This window comes from Pogona vitticeps, chromosome 1 (genome assembly GCF_051106095.1).
Source record: "Pogona vitticeps strain Pit_001003342236 chromosome 1, PviZW2.1, whole genome shotgun sequence".
NCBI lineage: Eukaryota > Metazoa > Chordata > Lepidosauria > Squamata > Agamidae > Pogona > Pogona vitticeps.
In genome coordinates, this window is record NC_135783.1 from 212002784 (window position 1) to 212024529 (window position 21746).

Below are 21746 nucleotides of genomic sequence, written 5' to 3' on the forward strand. Positions count from 1 at the left end.
AGGCTTTATTTGGGAAGGGGGAGGCAAAGAATAACGGACCCTCACACGCTGTCAACATCTACTGCTTTCCAGCATGGAATCAAGATTCTTAACATCTGTCATGCTGCAACATGGTCTACTCTGTTGACCTTTGTCAGGCATTATTGCCTAGATGTGAGAGCACGCAATGATGCTGGATATGGCAGATTTGTATTGCCATCCTTCCTACCGTGACGTCCCACCATCTGGTAAGTGAAGCTTGCCAGTCACCCATTTGTGTGCATTCACAGAGGCCACGAAGAAGAAAAAGAGGTTACCTACCTGTAACCATCGTTCTTCTAGTGGTCCTCTGTGAATTCACACATCCCACCCATCCTCCCCTCTCTCCGTCATGGGTTATATTAAATTATTCTTCTGCCAGGCGGACAAATTATAGGAACTGAGGGGAATCTTAGGTGGGCGGAGCATGTGCTCCACAGGGGAGTGTCCCACTAACTTTTAAGCTCTAGAATCTTCCAAGACATTCAGCGCAGGCGCAGAACAACCCATTTGTGTGAATTCACAGAGGAGCACTAGAAGAACTATGGTTACAGGTAGGTAACCTTCTCTTTTTTTGCCTTTCACAATGCCATATTCCAGTTCAAGTCCCTCCCCCTCGGATTGTCCACGGCTCCCAGTTTTTACAAAATGTTTAGCCCCAGTAACCGCATACCTACGCCTCCACAACATCGCCATCTTCCCTTACATAGACTACTGACTTGTGATTGCAGATTCATTTGCCCTGGTCACTCTGCTGGATCCTGGACTTCAAGTAAATTTTTCCAAATCTTATCTTGAACCCTCCCAAGCAGTAGATTTATTACATTGGTGCCCACCTGGATTCTCATGTTGTCAGAGTCTTCCTCCCTGACTAGAGGATGGTCAAATTCAACAAGGCAATCCTTTGGGTCCATCCTCTATACTGGTGATGGGGCTTGACAAGCCCAATGTCTTCTCGGACTTATGGCACTGACCACTGCTGTAGTACAGCATGGCAGACTCAAGATGCGCTCCTCTATCTTCATATCTGTCTCTCTTCAACCCCCTGAAGGACCGCACCTCCCAAGTCACACCAGAACTAGCAAGTTCACATAACTGAACAACAGTTATGTGAACTTGCTATATAACCCTACAACAACAACAAATGCAGTTAAGAGACCTTTTAAGCTGGAGATAATTTTTCCTTTCGAGTTTTGGAAATGTGATCTTCTGAGTCACCAAAGACACATTATGTTGGGGGAAGGGTGAAATGAAGAAATTGCCATACACTGAAGCTGTTCTGTTGGCACTTGGGACAGTTACTCTAAAGCTGCTGCAGACCGAAAGTGCGCACTTCAAAACAGTCTCCTTTAAAGACGATTGCAATTTCGGAAATTTCTTTAAAATAATATACATAATTTATTCTAGTTTGCCTGGTGGATGCAGAAACAATGGTTACTCTTGGTTTTTTTTTAATAAAGTTTTTTGAAAGTTTCTCTACATCGTGTTCTCTCTCTCTCTCTCTCTCTCTCCTCCCGGTTTAGTAACTTTCTCGAGTTCAACGTAATGATTAACCTCTTTGGAAGACCTCTGTCAGGAGAAATAGGGCTAAAAGACTTCTGCTAATTAACGGCTGCAGCAGAGCCAGAGGTCCTTGCCTGTTCCGACGACAGACGTGGGCGTGTGTGTGTGTGGGGGTAGAATCTGGTCCTTTTAAGCAGACCCGCTGGGCTCTGAAGCCGTGCAGGGGCGCCGCTTGTCCAAGTCAACAATACGGTGCTAGAGGAGCGCACGCGCCCCCCCGCTCCTCACTTGGGGTGACCCCCGCTGGCGCAGCCCTTCCCTGGGCAGCCCTTCTCCTCTCTCCCCTCCGTGAACACCCCCGCCCGCCCGGCGAGCCCTTTGGGCCATAAAGAGCGAGGCAGGGCAAGGGGTGTGTGCCGAGGTGGGTGGCGCCGGAGGCGAGACTCCCTCCCCGCCTCTTTTATTTCTCGTCCGGGAGAGTGGCTGCCTGTCGCTAAGAGCGCCACTGAAAGGGGTCCCGGTTGGTGGGCGTGTGGGGGGGGGGACGACGACGACGACGACGACAGCTACGAAGTGCGCCCGGCCCGGGCTGCTGCCCGTGTCCCCCCCCCCCTTGCCGCTGGCCGGCTGGCCGGGCGCTTTCCACCCGAGAGGAGGGCTTCTCTCATGCGCGGGCTCTGCCATGCGGCGGGCGCTCCGCTCCGGACTGAGCGCCGCGGCGCTGCTCCTGGCCGCCTGCGCCTCTTTTTCCACAGGTAAAGCGGGTGCTCCGGAGCCCGCGCGCCTGAAGGGAGGATACCGGGGGGGGGGGTGTGCGCTTCGAAACCTGTTGCCGAGGCCCCCTTCGGCTGCCTGCGTGGCCAGCGCGGGTCATGGGCGGAGGGCGGGCGGGCGCGGAGGGTTCTCTGCACATGCTTAGGAGCTTTTCCTTTTCGCCCCCCCCCCCCGACTGTATTGGAAGAACGACTTAGGGGAAACTACTTCAGAGTTCGAAGATCTCCGTTCCGCGATGGCCTGGGTCCGTTCATTTTCAGGGAAACTTCTAATTTAAAAGGCCACAACGTCCGGGCACTCTGTAGGAGTGAACTTCCTGACAAGGTGCTCGTGGGGGGGGGGAGAGCCGTCTGAAGTCCAGCGCCGAAGGGCCCCCTCCAGGTTTGATCCTGTTGAACTTAATATAAACTCTGCAGGGTGGTGGTTGCCGTTTTCCAGGGCAAAGGACGGCTGCCCTGAGGGCAGGCAGATATATTTTTTTTAAAGGCCCCGTTCTTTCTTTAAAACCTCTGCTTCAAACACAGGAACTGACCTTTTTTTTCCGCATCCTGAGGATTTTTGTCATGTTGTATACATGCCTCCAAAACTCTTCCTAGTTCCTTAGAGAGGGGGGCACTCTGCACATTCTCAGAGGTGCGCCCCTGATTGTTATCTCAAATGTAAAAGGGCATAACTCTGCACTGAAAACATGTTTTGTAGGCGAAGCCTTGGCTCCCATGCGCTGCAAAGAGAAGCTTTCACCACTCTGTGTCATGTTTAGTTTTACGAAATGTGAGAAAAGGGACAGGTGTTGCATTGGGAAGGGATCTTGGACAGTTCTGCTGCATCAACGTGGATCAGGTAGTCTGAAGAAATGGAAGGTTTGCATACACGCTTACATAACATTTATTAGAGGAAAGGAAGGGGTGTGTGGGATGTGCATTGGGTTTGGAGAGGGAAGGTGGAAGAAGAAAAGGTGGAGAACGTAAGGAGGTGAGAGAGGTACGCACAGAGGAAGGAATGGTATGTGTAATTTTATTGCTTTTTAATGCCAAACTAGAATAAACTGAAACTGTTGTTTGGATACAAAGGGGAACTTCTCATTGGTGCCAATGGAGGCGCCTTTTTTAAAAAAAATAGTTCTGGAGAGGTAAACCCCCCTTGTAATTTTACACCTCTCAGTCTGAGGGCTTCTTTGGCTTCTGTTTGGCTCCTGTCCCCTAATTGTACCCAATTAACAACTTATCTTCTTTAGCTCTCACATCTTTGCTGCTGTAAGCAAGGTAATTTGGTGTTCTCCTGCTGATGCTTCTTGTTGAATAAAAGGGTATCAACTGTCCTCCTTTCCAGGGATTTCTCCTGCAAGCCACCTTCCCTTCCATGGAGCAAGGAAACAGTGCTTCTCATGTGTGGAAGTCAGTTCAGTCCATATGCTTGGCTGAGGGAGTTTGGGGGGGTGCAAACACAAGTAGGTGTGATGGGTGGACACAGCGGCTGTCTGTCTCACTCTTTAACGTCCTCCACTTTTTCTTTCTAAGCGGCTCCCTCTCCAAACCCAACACACACACACACACCATTCTTTTCCTCTAATAAATGCATATTTTCCTCTAATAAATACAGGAATAACATATACGTACTGGGTTACTCAAAGAGTCTAGCCATACCTAGCCTTTTTCGCACTCAAGGAAAGTACTGTCATCTTTTGCCTGTTCTGCCTGTGAGGCATGGGGTGCAAGCCTCCCATTGAAAAGGAAGAGGAGGAGAATGTGGTGTCCTTCCAAAAGAAAAAAGAGTGATTATGCTATCAGAAGAAGGGGACTGAATAGAGTTGGAGATGGATACCTTTAGATAGTGGTGCCCTCAAAATGTTGGTGTCCTGGGGCCAAGTCCTGGGTGGTTCACCCTAGTTAAAATTTTGAGTTTAAAGGATGGGAAGGGATGAGTTTTTTGTTTTGTTTTTTTGTTTTTGCCTCCCTGGAAGGTAGATTCCCACCTCATTTGCCTGTATCCACCTGAATTCTGCAGCTCCAGGTGGCCACCTATACTTGGACTGTGCCTCGCTGGGTTGGCCTGACTCAGTGAACATTATGATGTCTGCATGGACCATATCTAATGTCGCTAACAGTATAAGAAAAGGGTTGCAAAAATTAATAGTAATTAAAGGTTTGTGCAAGAGGTAAGCCATGCTAAACATTGAGGGAAAAGATGAACTTTGTAGTTACTATGTATTACGTAAAGTCACCTGATTTGCAAATGTTTGTTTATTTTGAATTCTTAGCGAGCCCAACGGTGCAGTAATTAAACTGCAGAACTGCTGTCAAGCCTCTGCTCATGACCCAAGTTCGATCCTAATGGGCTCAGGTAGCCAGCTAAAGGATGACTCAGCCTTCCATCCTTCCAAGGTTGACAAAATGAGTACCTGGTTTGTTGGGGGCAAAGTGTTCCTTGCATAATTATAGTGTAAACCACCCAGAGAGTGCTCGAGCATTGTGGGATGGTATAGAAGTCAGAACGATAGATAGATAGATAGATAGATAGATAGATAGATAGATAGATAGATAGATAGATAGATAGATAGATAGATAGATAGATAGATAGATAGATAGATAGATAGATAGATAGATAGATAGATAGATAGATAGATAGACTGACTGACTGACTGACTGACTGACTGATTGGCTTGATTGGCTGATTTATTTATTTATTTATTTATTTATTTATTTATTTATTTATTTATTTATTTATTTATTTATTTATTTATTTATTTATTTATTTATTTATTTTCTGGTAGCTGTATGGAGAGGCAAGTCATTACACCAGATACTGAAAACTTCACCAGTTGTTTGCACACTTTGAAGCCCACGTTGACACAATAAGGAGCCAGACACTTGCTTTCTCATTTCTTTGTCTTTTAACCATAAAAAGTGATAATAGGCTGTAGAATATTTTTCCTAGTTCAAGATTTTACGCTTGTATTGTGACAATGCGCAGCAGGTCTCATTACTGTGTGCATGGTCTATGTCTCTGTGACCAAAGATGTTTCTTTCTGCCACACAGACCCTCACATGGCACCGGCAGTAAAAGTAAGCACATCAAGCACAATAAGTTCTTGCTAATATTATGTACACTACTTCTGTAGCAAGGAGTTTGAGATGGGTATGTTCTGCTGAGTTTTGAGGAAGGATTTTATGGATGAAGTTTTATAAGTATGTTCCAAGGTGTGGAGCCTCAAAATAGAGTGAGGTGTATCTATTCAGTCCATATTCTGTGCCTTTCTTGTGTTGCTTAGTTTCAGTCTCTGTGTTCAAAATCTAATCTTCTTAAGAGGTGCTTTATTAAGATGAGAAATTATGCCAGCCTATAAATGTACGTGACAAGCCTGTGTCCTACAGATAGTTACTGCATAATTCACCTGATACTAAGCCTGTTTTCTCTCCTCTTAGACACTAGGGGTTCACCTTTACTAATTAATATCTCCCAATGTAATGTATCCAGCCTTTAAAAAAATAAATAAACCAGAGACATAATTCACACTCATAGACATCAGTTCTTTCTTCGGTTTCTTGTCTGTTTAGTGTTGACAGCTGCTTGTGGCTGGTCTGTCTTCATTATTATTTCTTAAAGATGCTAAGAAGCTTAATGCATTTCATTATAATCAATGTATATATACAAGAATGAGGTCAGTTGGGTTTTACAGGGAACAATCAGTCAAAAGCTCTTAAGTACATGCGTTCAGTCCAAGTGGTTATGATCCTGATGTATTGTGGAGCAAATGAGACTATTTAACCTAAACATTGGGGTTTCAAATGCAATAAATACTCAAGTACAGAATCTTCAAAGTTATTACTTGAACACTTTTTAAAATGATGGGACCTAAACTAATTAAAAACACCAGCCTTTGAATTTTTATAAATTCAGTTGTGAATCATTGGAAATCATTGAAGACGGTAACTTCTCATCTCTTTTGACCCTCTCCCAGACCTCACACAAACAATGAAACTGATTTCTCTTTTCTCCTCATTGCTCCTGAGGGACAAACTATTTGAGAGAAATTACCAGTCATTGGATCTGGGATCTCATTAGTTTTTCAGAAAAATGCATAGCAAAGGGCAGCCTGGATGTTGACAACACCAAGGGCAGCAGTCAAGATAGTCTCCAGGATACCTTCTTGTTCTCACTGCCATTCACATTTGTCAAAAACAATTGCATTGTGTTTTGGGTGAAAAGTAGTTAACTGAATTTTTTTTAAAAAAGAGTCCACTTTTGCAATTTTCTCTTGTTTGGTGTCACTTTGTGAATGGTAGTGAGCACAAGAGGGTATCCTGTAAATCAGGGGTTTTAAACTCAATTTACCTGGGGGCCGCTAGAGGCAGAGTCTGGGTGAGGCTGGGCCGCATCAGATTTTCCGCCAAGTGGAGCAAGAGCCCGAGGAAGCCGCCCAGGAGTTTCCTTAGCCGACAGACAGGTGGGCTGGATGGCAGGCTGCAGTTCTGGATGGAGGGTGCAAGAGGTGCTGTCTTGGGAGAGAGCCGGCCAGCGAGGCGAGGCTTTTTTTTTTACTCTTGACAGCAGAGGATGTGTGGGCGCTTTGGGGGGGCAGGCAAGGCAAGGACCACAAACTATCATCTGGGGGGGCGCAAATGGATTGCTTCCTTGTCGTGGCGAAGGGGCTTGAGTAACTCAGAGAAGCTATGGGCTATGCCGTGCAGGGACACCCAAGACGGACAGGACATAGTGGAGAGTTCCGACTAAACGCAATCCACCTGGAGTAGGAACTGGCAATGCCACTCCAGTATCTTTGCCAAGAACACCCCATGATCAGAAACAAAAGGCTAAAAGATATGACTCTGGAAGATGGGCCCCTCAGGTTGGAAGGCATCCAACATGCTACTGAGGAAGAGCGGAGGACAAGTACAAGTAGCTCCAGAGCTAATGAAGTGGTTGGGCAAAAGCCGAAAGGACGCTCAGCTGTGGACGTCCCTGGAAGTGAAAGGAAAGTCCAATGCTGCAAAGAAAAATACTGCATAGGAACCTGGAATGTAAGATCTATGAACCTTGGGAAGTTGGAGGTGGTCAAACAGGAGATGGCAAGAATAAACATCGATATCCTGGGCATCAGCGAACTAAAATGGACAGGAATGGACGAATTCAGCTCAGATGATTATCATATCTACTATTGTGGGCAAGAATCCCGTAGAAGGAATGGAGTAGCCTTCATAGTCAACAAAAGAGTGGGAAAAGCTGTAATGGGATACAATCTCAAAAATGATAGAATGATGTCAATACGAATCCAAGGTAGACCTTTCAACATCACAATAATCCAAGTTTATGCACCAACCAGCATTGCTGAGGAGACTGAAATTGAACATTTTTATGAAGACTTACAACACCTTCTAGAACTGACACCAAAGAAAGATGTTCTTCTCATTCTAGGGGACTGGAATGCTAAAGTAGGGAGCCAAGAGATAAAAGGAACAACAGGGAAGTTTGGCCTTGGAGTTCAGAACGAAGCAGGACAAAGGCTAATAGAGTTTTGTCAAGAGAATAAGCTGGTCATCACAAATACTCTTTTCCAACAACACAAGAGGCGACTCTATACATGGAAATCACCAGATGGGCAATATCGAAATCAGATTGATTATATTCTCTGCAGCCAAAGATGGAGAAGCTCTATACAGTCAGCAAAAACAAGACCTGGAGCTGACTGCGGCTCTGATCATCAGCTTCTCATAGCAAAATTCAAGCTTAGACTGAAGAGAGTAGGAAAAACCACTGGGCCACTCAGGTATAATCTAAACCAAATCCCTTATGAATACACAGTGGAAGTAAAGAACAGATTTAAGGAACTCGATCTGGTGGACAGAGTGCCTGAAGAACTTTGGATAGAGGCTCGTAACATTGTCCAGGAGGCAGCAACAAAAACCATCCCAAAGAAAAGGAAATGCAAGAAAGCAAAGTGGCTGTCCAATGAGGCCTTACAAATAGCAGAGAGGAGAAGGGAAGCTAAATGCAAGAGATAGGGAAAGTTACAGAAACTTGAATGCAGACTTCCAAAGAATAGCAAGGAGAGACAAGAGGGCCTTCTTAAATGAACAATGCAAAGAAATAGAGGAAAATAACAGAAACGGAAAAACCAGAGATCTGTTCAGGAAAATTGGAGATATTAGAGGAACATTTTGCGCAAAGATGAACATGATAAAGGACAAAAATGGGAGGGACCTAACAGAAGCAGAAGAGGTCAAGAAGAGGTGGCAAGAATACACAGAGGAATTATATCAGAAAGATGTGGATATCCCAGACAACCCAGACAATGTATTTGCTGACCTTGAGCCAGACATCCTGGAGAGTGAAGTCAAGTGGGCCTTAGAAAGCCTGGCTAACAACAAGGCCAGTGGAGGTGATGGCATTCCAGTTGAACTATTTAAAATCTTGAAAGATGATGCTGTTAAGGTGCTACATTCAATATGCCAGCAAGTTTGGAAAACCCAACAGTGGCCAGAGGATTGGAAAAGATCAGTCTACATCCCAATCCCAAAGAAAGGCAGTGCCAAAGAATGCTCCAACTACCGCACAATTGCACTCATTTCACACGCTAGCAAGGTTATGCTCAAAATCCTGCAAGGTAGGCTTCAGCAGTATGTGGACCGAGAACTCCCAGAAGTACAAGCTGGATTCCGAAGAGGCAGAGGAACTAGAGACCAAATTGCTAACTTGCGCTGGATTATGGAGAAAGCCTGAGAGTTCCAGAAAAATATCTACTTCTGCTTCATTGACTATGCAAAAGCCTTTGCTTGTGTGGACCACAACACACTATGGCAAGTTGTTAAAGAAATGGGAGTGCCTGACCACCTTATCTACCTCCTGAGAAACCTATATGTCGGACAGGAAGCAACAGTTAGAACTGGACATGGAACAACTGATTGGTTCAAAATTGGGAAAGGAGTACGACAAGGCTGTATATTGTCCCCCAGTTTATTTAACTTATATGCAGAATACATCATGCGGAAGGCTGGACTGGATGAATCCCAAGCCGGAATTGAGATTGCCGGAAGAAATATCAACAACCTCCGATATGCAGAAGATACCACTCTGATGGCAGAAAGTGAGTAGGAATTAAAGAACCTTATAATGAGGGTGAAAGAGGAGAGTGCAAAAAACGGTCTGAAAATCAACATCAGAAAAACTAAGATCATGGCCACTGGTCCCATCACCTCCTGGGAAATAGAAGGGGAAGACATGGAGGCAGTGACAGATTTTATTTTCCTGGGCTCCATGATCCCTGCAGATGGAGACAGCAGCCACGAAATTAAAAGACGCCTGCTTCTTGGGAGGAAAGCGATGACAAATCTTGACAGCATCTTAAAAAGCAGAGACATCACCTTGCCAACGAAAGTCCGAAAAGTCAAAGCTATGGTTTTTCCTGTAGTGATGTATGGAAGCGAGAGCTGGACCATAAAGAAAGCAGACCGCCGAAGAATTGATGCCTTTGAATTGTGGTGCTGAAGGAGGCTCTTGAGAGTCCCCTGGACTGCAAGGAGAACAAACCTATCAGTTCTAAAGGAAATCAACCCTGAGTGCTCACTGGAAGGACAGATCCTGAAGCTGAGGCTCCAGTACTTTGGCCATCTCATGAGAAGCAAAGACTCCTTGGAAAAAACCTTGATGATGGGAAAGTGTGACGGCAAGAGGAGAAGGGGACGACCGAGGATGAGATGGCTGGACAGTGTCTGCGAAGCAACCAACATGAATTTGACACAACTCCGGGAGGCAGTGGAAGATAGGCGGGCCTGGCGTGCTCTGGTCCATGGGGTCACAAAGAGTCGGACACGACTAAACGACTAAACGACGACGACTGCATGTTTGAGACCCCTGCTGTAAACCATCTTGACTGTTGCCATTGGTGTTGTTACTGTTAAGGCTGCCCTTTGCAGTGTAATGCTTGGCATCCTTTTTCCTGCTGGCAACACAGGCACGATATTGTGCAGTAATATCAGGCCATTCCTGGCATTATGAATTGTAGCTACATGAATCAGAGATCTTTTAAAAGAATTTAATTAGAGTCTCTGATGTTTCCTGTTTCAGTGTGATCATACGAGACAAATGTTCCCCCCTTCCAGCAATACTTTCTATACCTCTCTTGTGTTGAATTGTGGTCACATGGTATATATATACTGTGGCAAACATCCCAATGTCTTTTTACGTTACCGGTTCATTTTCCTATGACCACACAACCTATGACCACAACCAATATATTGTCTCTCTTGTTTCCTAGGGAACCACAGCCTCTTATTTTGGTTAAAATTTTCTTTTTCTTTTCTTTTTTACCAATACATGGATATGTCAGCATGCCCACTGGCAGATGACTGCCTGCCTGTCTCCCTTCCTGCTCCTGCCCTTTTGAAGGCCAGATGAGAGAACAACTGCCAGCAGCAGGTCCAGGTGGGGCCCAGTCTCCCTGACGTGGGAAGGACTGGCTGCTCTTCTGCTACCTTTCCTGCTTTGCACACCCAGACCTCCCAATCTTGTAGCGTGAAAGGAGGAGGGACTGGCTCCCCCCCCCATATGGACCTGGCTGGTCATCAGCTGCTGATTGCCAGGAAGAGGAGGGGGAAAGGAGAAGCTCCCTCCCTCCACCATCATCCGTTCAATGTGCTTGTGAGCCAGTTAACATACGTACCATCCCTATGAACCAGACAGGCTGCCCTTCCCTCAGGTACACTTTCCTCCTGGGGATATGTTGTTGTTTCCATCACTGCCACCTCACTTTCCCTCCTTCCCCCCACCCTAGCTGATGAGAGCAAGCAGCTACATTTGCTTACAAGCATGGCACAGAGGGAGGTTGGGCTTCCCTCCATGCCCAACCTCCCTCTGAGGTTCTTGTTTCAATGGTTCAAGCTTTGATGCTGATCTTTGGTTCATCCTGAGCCCAACCTTCCCCTTGTCTCGCCACCCTGTGACTGCACCTCAAGCTAACTTCACCTACGTATTGACATACCAGCCACACAAACAAAAAAAGTTTCTAAAAAAAATTATAACAGGGCAGCTGCGTGGCGGTAATGGTGACCAACAGTGATTGGCTTCAGAAAAGAATTGATAGGGTCATGCACATGTCCTACTGCTAAGGCATATATTGATACGCCATCAGAACAAAAAAAAAACCAGAATCCTCCCGGCAAATGGGAAATAAACCACAGTTACATCAATGGCTTAGCAATTGATTCAGCAATGGCGATGTGTTTTGTGACCACAAATTTATGCAGTGAACCAAAAAGGGTATAAATAGGGAACATTTGCCATGTGTGATCATGCCCTTTGTTTCTAAACAATTTTTTTTTAAAAATGTGTTGTAAGCGTAAGAAGAACCTTGCTTGATCAGACCAAATCCCAATCTAGTCCTGTTATTTTCTTCTTCTTCTTCTTCTTCTTCTTCTTCTTCTTCTTCTTCTTCTTCTTCTTCTTCTTCTTCTTCTTCTTCTTCTTCTTCTTCTTCTTCTTCTTCTTCTTCTTCTTCTTCTTCTTGTTACAATGATGGTCAACCATGTATTCAGCCACCCCTATCATTTGGTGAAGTGAGCCAGCTGCACCTAAGGTGACAGATTTTGAGTGTTGTGAAAGGGCAGCAAATTCTATTTTTACTATCAAGAATGGGGAAGATTGCTTGTTAGGATTTTCTACTCTGCATGGCAAAATAATTTGGCTGGCTTTGGGCTAAATCCAATGTAATGCTTGTGATATCATTAGGGTATTTGTGCACCCCTGCCCTCTCTAGCACGAAAAGGGGTTTTCGCAGTCCTTTAAATCAGGTTCTCAGAATGTGCACGGGGGGCTGCAAGAGAGGAGAAGACCACTTCTCCCACATCTGCTTGTACAAGTGCGGCTGTGAGCACAGTGGCCAATGATAGAGACTGGCCACAGATTCTTCTGTGCACCTTGTACTGTATACTGGAGATGGGATATGTGTGAGGGGCCATCCTCATTCACACTGCACTAATCGCGGAAGTAGCCCAGCCTGGGCTTCCCTGCCTCCTTGAGCTGTTGATTAATCCAGTGAGGAAGTGGGATGATGAATCTTCCTGCTCAGTTGAACCGGCCATCTGTGGTGGCAATACTCATATTCGTCTCCCCTGGGAGACGAATACATCACATCTCTAGTGCATACCTGTCACAACCGTCCTACAAACTAACACCACATGTGTCAGTACCCGGTCGCTCACCATCAATCTCTGACGTGCCTCTTGCATGTACTGTACCTTGATTATGTACCCAGTCCCAGGCACCCACCACGTCCTTTACTACAGTGTCACCAGTTGATCTCTTTACTAGCTATGTTTACTGTGAAAGACTGAGGTCCATTCAGTACTTTGAAATAAGAGCAGGTTTATTTGTTACAAGTTTTTTCATGAATAGTTCCTAAGCACATTTTTAAAGTTACGCAAAGCGTTCAGTATATTCCTTTAACCTTTTCTATACTTAACTAATACAGATAACACTCTGAGTGTTCACTCACTAAAATCTCTCTCTGCCCCAAAAATTCCCAAACGATCTCCCTGTCTCTTCAAACTCTCTACAGTGGTGCCTCGCTAGACGGTTACCCCGCATGACAGTTTTTTCACTAGACATTGACTTTTTGCGATCGCTATAGCAGTTCACAAAACAGTGATTCCTATGGGGGAATCTCGCTGGACAATGTTTGGTCCCTGTTTCGCAAACCAATTTTCACTAGACAACGATTTTGACAGCTCCTTCTGTGCTTGCAAAACGGGTGTTTTCAGGACCTAAGCTTCACAAGACAGCTATTTAAACAGCTGATCGGCAGTTCGCAATGCCGCTTTCTTATGGCCGATCTTCGCTAGACAACGACAATTTTTCCCCATTGGAACACATTAAACAGGTTTCAATGCATTCCAATAGGGAAACGCTTTTCGCTAGACAATGATTTCGCTAAATAGCGATTTCAGTAGAACGGATTATCATCGTCTAGCGAGGCACCACTAATCCTTTTTTCTCTATTCCCTCCACAATTTGCTCCAGCCTCCCTTCTATAGAGCTGGCTCCGCCTCCCCACGGCACCGTATTGGTTCATGCAAATGAACTGCTGAATATGCATGACAGGGTGATTGCTACAATACCATTTGATGCTCTACCCCAGGCAGCACATTTCTAGGGCCAACCCCAGTCACAAGCTTATAGGAACTGGTCAGTCTGTAGGATGTAAATCAGGTGTTCAGTGTAAGAGCAGAGAGCTCTCATGTGTGGAAGGCTAGTTGAAACATGAGAGTAATCTGGATCCATTAGGACTCTGCATGATCATGAAACCTTAAAAAACATTATTTCCCAGTCTTTGGAGATACTCCAATGAACAGAGCCTAAAAGCCTGAGAAGCAGTGGATCCGTAGAGGATGAATGAATAGAGAGTGCTCTTCTCTTCAGGGTTGGCTCTCCCCACGTGAGAGCTAAGAGGGAGGGAGTGGGTCTAGCCTATTATCTCTACTCATGGGGTAAATTGAACTCTAGATGGAGCTCCTGAATAGGGCTTTTTTTCTCACCTCTTTTACAGAAATCCGAGCTGGTGGTAAATTGCTGCATTTTATGTCAGTGAATGCTACATCATATGAGTAATTTTGAGTTGTGTAGAATAATACTTCTCTTTGTACATCCTGAAAATATTGCTAATTATTTTCTTCAGATTACTTGCAAATTCTACTAATACGTCCAGGAAAAGAATAATAAGTACTGTATTTCTGTCTGCTTTCTTCACACTGTTCATCATTCTGTCAGCTTCCCAGCATTTGTCTTCCCCTGCCACAATGTGAAATGTCTCTGATATTATTAGAATGTTTTGTACCAGTATACAGTATATTACTTTACATGTAATTGCACTGAAACTCATTTTTCATTTTGCTAGTGATTTGTCTAGTATAGAAATCCCTTGGAGCCTCCTTAGGTTATTCACTTCCCTCCACTGAGAGATTTGTTTATTCTTAACTGAAGGATCAGAAGTAGAAGTTAATTATACCAATCTATGTACCATTTATGTATGCTACTGTACCGTAGTTTTCCGTGTATAAAACTATACTTTTGTCTAAAATCTTTAGACTAAAAATTGAGGGTCGTCTTATACATGGAAGCAAGCTGAGGAGAGAACAAAAATAAGTGGATCAGAAAGCAGGGATCAAAGTGATCCTGCAGGGCTTTGAACCCTGCTTTCCCCTCCACTTGCTAAGCCCCACTTAGATTTCTTAATTTTGGGTTAGAAAAGTGGGGGGCATCTTATACATGGGGGCATCTTATACATGGAAAAATACGGTATTACATATCAATAGAAGACTCATTGTCTGAGTGTGGGTCCTTGTGTAACTAAAACAGTTCAGCCAATGCATAAGAGACATATCAGTGGACCTGTGGAACTCCAAAGTTTGCAGAAACACCTGTGGAAGATCTCCTCCAAATAGCCCTGTGAGAACTGAACCTGTTCAACAGCCATATGTAGAATGCTGATTTATTCTGGGAAGGGTGAATATTGAATATAGGGAAGGGAAGGAACAGAATGTCATGTCAGGCTGGTTGTAAGGGACCTTGAAGAGGAGCGTCCCGTACTGTAAGATTTAGTTACAGTCCCTCTTGTTTTCTCATATATGGACACAGTAGTCTACTAAATATTAGACTACCTGGTCTTTTAGAATGCCCTGTCCTTTGTAATGTTCTCCTTGACGTCAGGTAAATTGTTTTATTTCAGCATCCAATCCCATTCCAGTTTTGCTCTCCAGGGGAAAGGTGTTTGAACTGCTGGATAGCTCCGTGGTTTAGACATCTGCTTGTGGAGCCAGATGTTGGGAGCTTGATTTTCCCACTGTGCTTCCTTGACAAGGGCTGGATTCAGTGATCTTCTATAGAGTCTCCTCTAGCTTTGAAGTTCTGATTAGTATTATTATTGATCAGAAAGTGAATGTTTGTCTGCTGGACCAGGCCAAAGGGCTGTTCATACAGGAACCAAGAGCATTCTGTTCATAAAGTCTCCTCTGAGAAACCTATGGGCAGGACATGCGTGCAGTTGTATTCTCCCTGGCAGGGAATATGCAGAGGCATGATGGTTTCGTTACTGGCATCTAATCCCTACAGTCAGAACTGTCTTTGGAAATAGGTCACCATGTAGAGCAGAAATGTTAAACTTCATCCACAGGTATATTGGGGAGGTGGCTTGGCAGTGATCCTGTGTGCACTTAACTTGAAAATAAGTTCTGGAAATTAGGTTAAAAGAATCTGTCTCTTGAGATGTTGTGGGCAATATGGCTTACCACAATATCATGTTTGTGATAATGGAGAAATTAAATGAAAGAAATGGCACTGATGCCCAAGCAGACTTTGTACATTGTACAAGTTGTCGAGAATGGGCTGATGAGATGAAAGCGCAAGGGAGAGTAATGCCCTTTATTTATTATTGTTTGATATGACATCTGACTATAATGGAAAAACCTAAGGACTTCCATAAAACATGTAAAGAGTAAGCATGGTTATATGAGCATGTTCATACCTCCTTTTTTCCTGAGCAGAACATTTGGCTACCCATCTTATTACCTAAGTGTGTGTCAAAATTCTCCTGAGGAAATCTGAAGCCTTGCATGTGACTGTGGGATTGTCACTTTCCTTACCTTTTCATTTGGTAGGATTTTCATGCTTACCAACAACTTTTCTCTATTTTTGTTAATGGATTTTCTTTGGTTTAGAGACTTTAGATATATATGAACAGCAGAGAGTCACTGTTTGAAGAAGAAACTGAGTGGCATATTCCATGACTAAAACTGAGGAGCAGAGTTGGTTAATACTTTGTGTTGGTGCCAAAATGTTGGTTCCAATTACCCAATAATGTTTTTCATCACCATTTTTTCTTGCATATTTGGATGCAAATTGGAAATGCAGCTAGCTTTGTGTAAGAAGGCAACGTTAAAGCAGTATTTGAAAAATCTCACAGACTGTCAGATCTTATTATCTGCAGAACTTTTTGGATCCCCAAGAAATTAGATTTTGAAACATTTGTACAGATTGTTCTGTTCAAGGTAAGATAAACAAGGGGCATCCTAAATCAGTGTAATAAACAGAGAATGAGCATTATTTGTCCCGCCATGTTTTGTAGCTGGCCTTTCAGGTGCTGGTACCGAAAATAAAATTAAGAATAGCTATTGGAATATAATATGTTGAAACAGAATAGATTTGGTGAACAGCAAAAGGGTAAGGGAACAAGTATGAGTCATTTTATAAGTGACTAAAATAGAAAATAAATGCTTTCCCAGCCGGTAAAAAACATGGTATAGAAAAATGCAGTAAACAAGCACAAGGACATAGCCAAGCTACTCTGAGATGTTGTTTCAAAGTCCATTACGCTTATCTGCTACCTTCCTGGATACAACCAAGTAAATATCTTTTTATTTAAGACCACCTTTTAGTTTAACATTTAAGTGGCCCACCACAGACTTTTCCACAGAGGAAGCTCATTTGTGGAATAATAACCCCTGAGTGCAAAACAGAGGGCTGTGGGGGCAGGTGGCCTGGGGGGTGGGTGGGAGAGATTGATGGGCCCTTGGGTTTCTGGGAGCCAAGGAACTGTCTCTGGCAATTCACCTGGGGTTCCATTTTGTGATTCACACTATCCTTGACTGGTGGTTGATTAGGGTGATCAAGTGTCCTCTGTTTTTCAGAGGCCAATCTCTATTGAGTGTGGGCCTTTATTTAATTTGTTTGGTTTAGGTTCCAAAAAGGAGAGCAAGGGTCTTCAAGATCACCCACCAACACCTAGCGCTTGGACAACAGACTGTTTCTCTGTTAATACTTATTTTTTTTCTCTCTCTCTCTGTCTATCAGCCTGCCGGCCACCCAGTCACCCACCCGCCTAAAATTAGAAGGTGCCCATCTTATACAAACTTCTGCCCTCTTTTGTCCTTTGTTTGGGTGACCCATTTTCTTACTTGGAGGGGCGTATAAATGGCTTACGACACCCTGTCCTCCTCAGCCTCTTGGACTGTAGGCACTGCTAAAGGTTGTGGGAGAGGGAAGAGGGAAGAGGCAAAAGCAACTACATAAGGGGCAGACTATATGAAACACCAGCTTCGGAATTATAGCATGATAAAAAGCTATCCTTCCAGAAGTGAAGTCCTTTAAAGCAGAAACAAGGAGATAAGTCATCATCCTTCTAGGCCCAAATTCTCTTAAAGCTGCCATGCCTACACAATGATACATGTAAATGAAGTCCGTGTTTACCTCCTGATTATCATTCTTAAAACAAATGCAAGCTCATTTGCAACACGAAGAGTCAAGGAGATCTTATGGAAGGATAAGCGTATGTTTAAAAATCTTAATGACAAGATAACTGTAAGGTAAGAGGAGTGGAAAGAAGGCCAATTAACTTCAGCAGACGGTGTATGTAAATGACATGAAGATTCTTGAGCAAGCAGGATTAGCTCCAAAGAATACTTGCTAAAATAGTAATGCCTGGAAAGGAGTTCCAGAACCCCCACTGCACTGGTCATCGTCTCTGTGGAGAAGGCAAGGAAGGTGGAGATGAATCACAATGTTATGTCCAGACAGTGATCTGAGATAACATGAGTATCCCCAGCCTGGCTTGCCTACCCAATGGAAAGGATGGACAGTGTGAGGATGAATCCCATGTTATCTCCAGTGCATGATCAGAGATAGCTCATATCATGCCTTGGTCACTCATCTCAGTCAGGAGAACTAGAGCAGTTAGGGGAAAATATCTTTGTTAATCTTTTACTGACCTGAGGTAACACAGGGATTCCCTCCACTCCCATTTTTATTTCTTATGGGAAATAAAACTACAGTATGGCAGAGAAGACTTCCTGTGTTTTCTCTGGTCAGTAATAGAAGAAGGTTCTTTTTATCCTACTTGCCTACTTGTAGGATGAAGGGGTTCACAGTGGGGAGGCCTTCTTCTAGACCCTTTGCAGGCCATATTAGGTCCGTGGATGGAAAGGTCCCGCCCCTGCAATGAACGTAATGCCTTCTCTTCTACTTTTACCTTGCCAACAGAAAAATCTGAGTATGCGTTTAAAGCAAAAAATATCCTGTTTTTAAATTCATAGCTAGTAGTTTCAGGAAAATATTGACATGATCATTGGAACACATTGAATAACAGAAAATTACATGCTTTTAGGAAGAAGAGTTTCAGTGTTATAAACTTGTTTCAAAATGTAGAACATAGTACAAGGTTGAAATTAAAGAACAACCATAACTTGAAAGAACCATGTTACGTAAACAAGTTGTGTCAAATAATATTTTTATTCCTTTTTCCCTTAAAATGTTGGGCTCATGTAGTGCTGAAGTGCAATTACAATTTTCAGAGAAATAACTACAGTTCTCAAACAAATATGTGAATTCTTGTTTATCATGTTTTTAAGGGATGCATTCAGTGTCATGAATCAGATATTGAATTAATGCATCCTGTAAAACATAATTATAGCAGCACATTTGGCTGAAAACTTCTTTTACATCACTGATGGCCAAAATGAATGTTGCCGTGCATTTATGTTGTTTGTTTATCTGCATCCATGTCATGACGTCACTGGGCAGGTAGAGTTCAATTAATTAATTAGCAATGTTGGGGGCAGTGGTTCATAAAATAAGGGGTAATTAGAGAGAACACACTATAATCCTGAGTTTACTGGACAAATAAATCTTTCCTGTGATGTAAAGATGGGTCAGGTTAAGCAGGCCTGCAATTATTTTCATGAACTTTATTTAGTGCCATTGCCTATAAAATAATGATTAAAACCTTACTCTAGAGTAAAGAACGCAATGTGTGACCTATCCTCTCCTGCAATCCATTAGCCATGTGTGGTGTTTTGGTGGCTACACCAAATTTAGCTACAGTGATTTAACTGCACATTGCCCCTTCAGGGGCAGGTTTTCCTCACTCTATTCATTCCTTGACACAGGAGAAATCCTGCTGTAGGGCTGCCTTTTAGAGTCCTGCTAGGAGGATGCACACAGCTGTGTAAATAAATGAGTTATTCATATAAGTATATGATGTGAATTCTGTAGTCATCGTTCAACAAACGATACCATTTTGTACTATTCCAGAAGGTAAAACAGAAACAAAAAGGTTGGTTTGGATCCTGAATTAATTGGCAACAGGGATTAGCCTTCACCAGGGTTAACAATGCTGCTGATTTCATGGCAAGACCAGCTGCAAAACTTCCGGCTGCACTGCAGCAAGAAAAAGATGGGATTTCCTGATCTGGTGATGTGTTCCTGGCTGCTCAACTTTGGTTAATCAATCAGGAGTACAGTACAGTGCTGTATTTGTACAATGCACTTTGGTGAAGTGTTTGAATTTTTGATTGTTAAGGAAGGCACAGCTTCATTATCTTCACACACTTTGAATAAACCCTTAATTTATGCAGAGTTTTTGGATTATGAAACAATGTTTCATCTAGGCTTTTGTATTTCTGGAGGATAACCATCTTTCTCTTTACCTGGTGGATAATTCAACCAGCAGGCCTAGATGGGGAAACTCTGTTTTGCTTGGCATTACTCATCAAATGCTGAATTATCTTTTCAGGTCTAACATGTGTGTGCCAGTTGTGTGAAAAAACAAACTTCACTTGTAAAACTGAAGGAGCATGTTGGACTTCTGTCATGCTAACCAATGGTAGACAAGAGGTGATAAAGGCATGTGTTTCCTTGCCACAACTGAAGGCACAAATCTTCTGCCACAGTTCCAAGAACATAGCCAGGACAGAATGTTGCTATACAGATTTCTGCAACAATGTCACGATTCATTTGCTCCCAGGTAAGTAAGACTTGGTAGTGCAAGAAATCGTGGTTTTTTTAGTATTTAAATTTATTTATTTCTAAAGAATGAAAAGACAATCAACCATATTACAAATAGTATATAAAAAGCTATTCCCCACATTTCTCCAAATCACATATATACCATTCCCCGTCACCTTTTAAAGAAATATTGATCAACAATCTAAATTTCTTTTCAAACCACATGTCTCAAAGTCTATTTTTTCGGCATATTTTAATAATGGCTTCCAATTTTCCGTGAATTTACTATGGCTTATTTCTTCTCTATGTAATCTAACTTTATTAGTCATTTTTTCCATCAGCAATATATAGCATATTTTACTTGTGAATGCTTGCAATGAGAGATCTTGGGCTTTTTTCCAATTTTTAGCTATTTCAGATCTTGCGGTGCCTATAAGATTTGCAACTAATTCTTTGTATTCTAGTTACTCATTTCCCCCTGTGAATAATGAAAATAACAATAATGTTTCATTAATATCTATTGTTTGATTAGTCGGTGTTTCTGTCCATCTAATTACCTCCTGCCAAAAAGTTTCTATTTTCGGGGAAGAGATCCACATATGTTCTAGAGTTCCTTTTTGTCCACAGTTTGTCCAACATTTATCAGATATATCTTTATTAATTCTATGTAGTTTTGTAGGGTATAGATGCCACCGATGCACTATCTTTAGAACTGTTTGTTTTGCATTTGCTGATATAGATTTATATGGGTATTTTTTCCAGATTCCTGTCCAAATTTCCTCAGGTATATTAATATTTAAATTTGTTTCCCACACCGTTTTAGATCCTCCACCTTTTTCATATTCTTTCTCAATAATGCTTTTATATATTAGTGAGGTTAGTCCTCTCTTTTTATTTTTATCTTTTTGTATACAATATTGTTCAAATTCAGTTAATGTTCTTAGAAAGCCAGTTTTTTGTTGTGAGTAGCGAAACTTCTTGTTTGTTTTATTTGTAACCAATTGCTTTTTATTTGCTTTGTTTTTTCTTCTACAGTATTTGCCTGATAGTAATTAGTTCCCCTGAATCAAATAAGTCATTAATTCTATATATTCCAGTTTGCTTCCATTCCTTAAATTGTGCATATTTCTCTTTAGACTTTTTAAGAAATCATCAAACAATATGTAAACATCAGCATTTCCAAACCTTTGGCACCTTGATCCTCCAGTTACAGACTTTCCTCAGTGGTATATGAGCAAGCAGACTTGCAAATTAAGTCTGTGTTTATCTCCTAATGACCAATCACAGAACAAAGCAACCTGATAGCAAGATGTAGGAGGTAAAGCATTGCTCATTCTATGACAAACAGGTGCCTTACAATGCTTAAAGAAGCCCTGATTCTAATGACATGGTACCTGCATCATCTAGTTTGACCCAAGATCTCATATGGCTGCAGTCCTATCACAATTGCCTAGGAATAAACCTAGTTGAATATAGTGAAATCCACTTCGGATTAAATATGTGTAGAGTTGTGCATGCTAGAATGGAATTAGATTGCACCTTTTTTGTTTTTAAGATCATGTTATGGGAAGCTCATGAACAGAAGTTTTTAAAAGTTTGTAATTAAAAATTAGAGATGCAGGTTAATACAGTACTTTTGTTTTTCTTCTAGGAGTTTGCCTAAACTGTTGAAAGCAAAATGTTGGCTT

The 21746-nt window shown here is 42.6% G+C and overlaps 1 protein-coding gene across 2 annotated transcripts in view; it reads left to right on the plus strand.

The window, feature by feature from the left end:
* Nucleotides 1-1915: 1915 nt before the first annotated feature.
* ACVR1C (activin A receptor type 1C) overlaps nucleotides 1916-21746 on the plus strand; it is a 63182-nt gene continuing 43351 nt past the window's right edge. Inside the window, exons 1-2 of one of the 2 annotated variants that reach the window (XM_078376391.1) lie at nucleotides 1916-2276; nucleotides 19847-20077. In XM_078376391.1, coding sequence (XP_078232517.1) covers nucleotides 2204-2276; nucleotides 19847-20077 — 304 coding nt within the window. In that variant the 5' untranslated portion in view covers nucleotides 1916-2203. The remainder of the gene's footprint in view (nucleotides 2277-19846; nucleotides 20078-21746) is intronic. The other variant, XM_020801156.3, reaches the window with a different exon arrangement.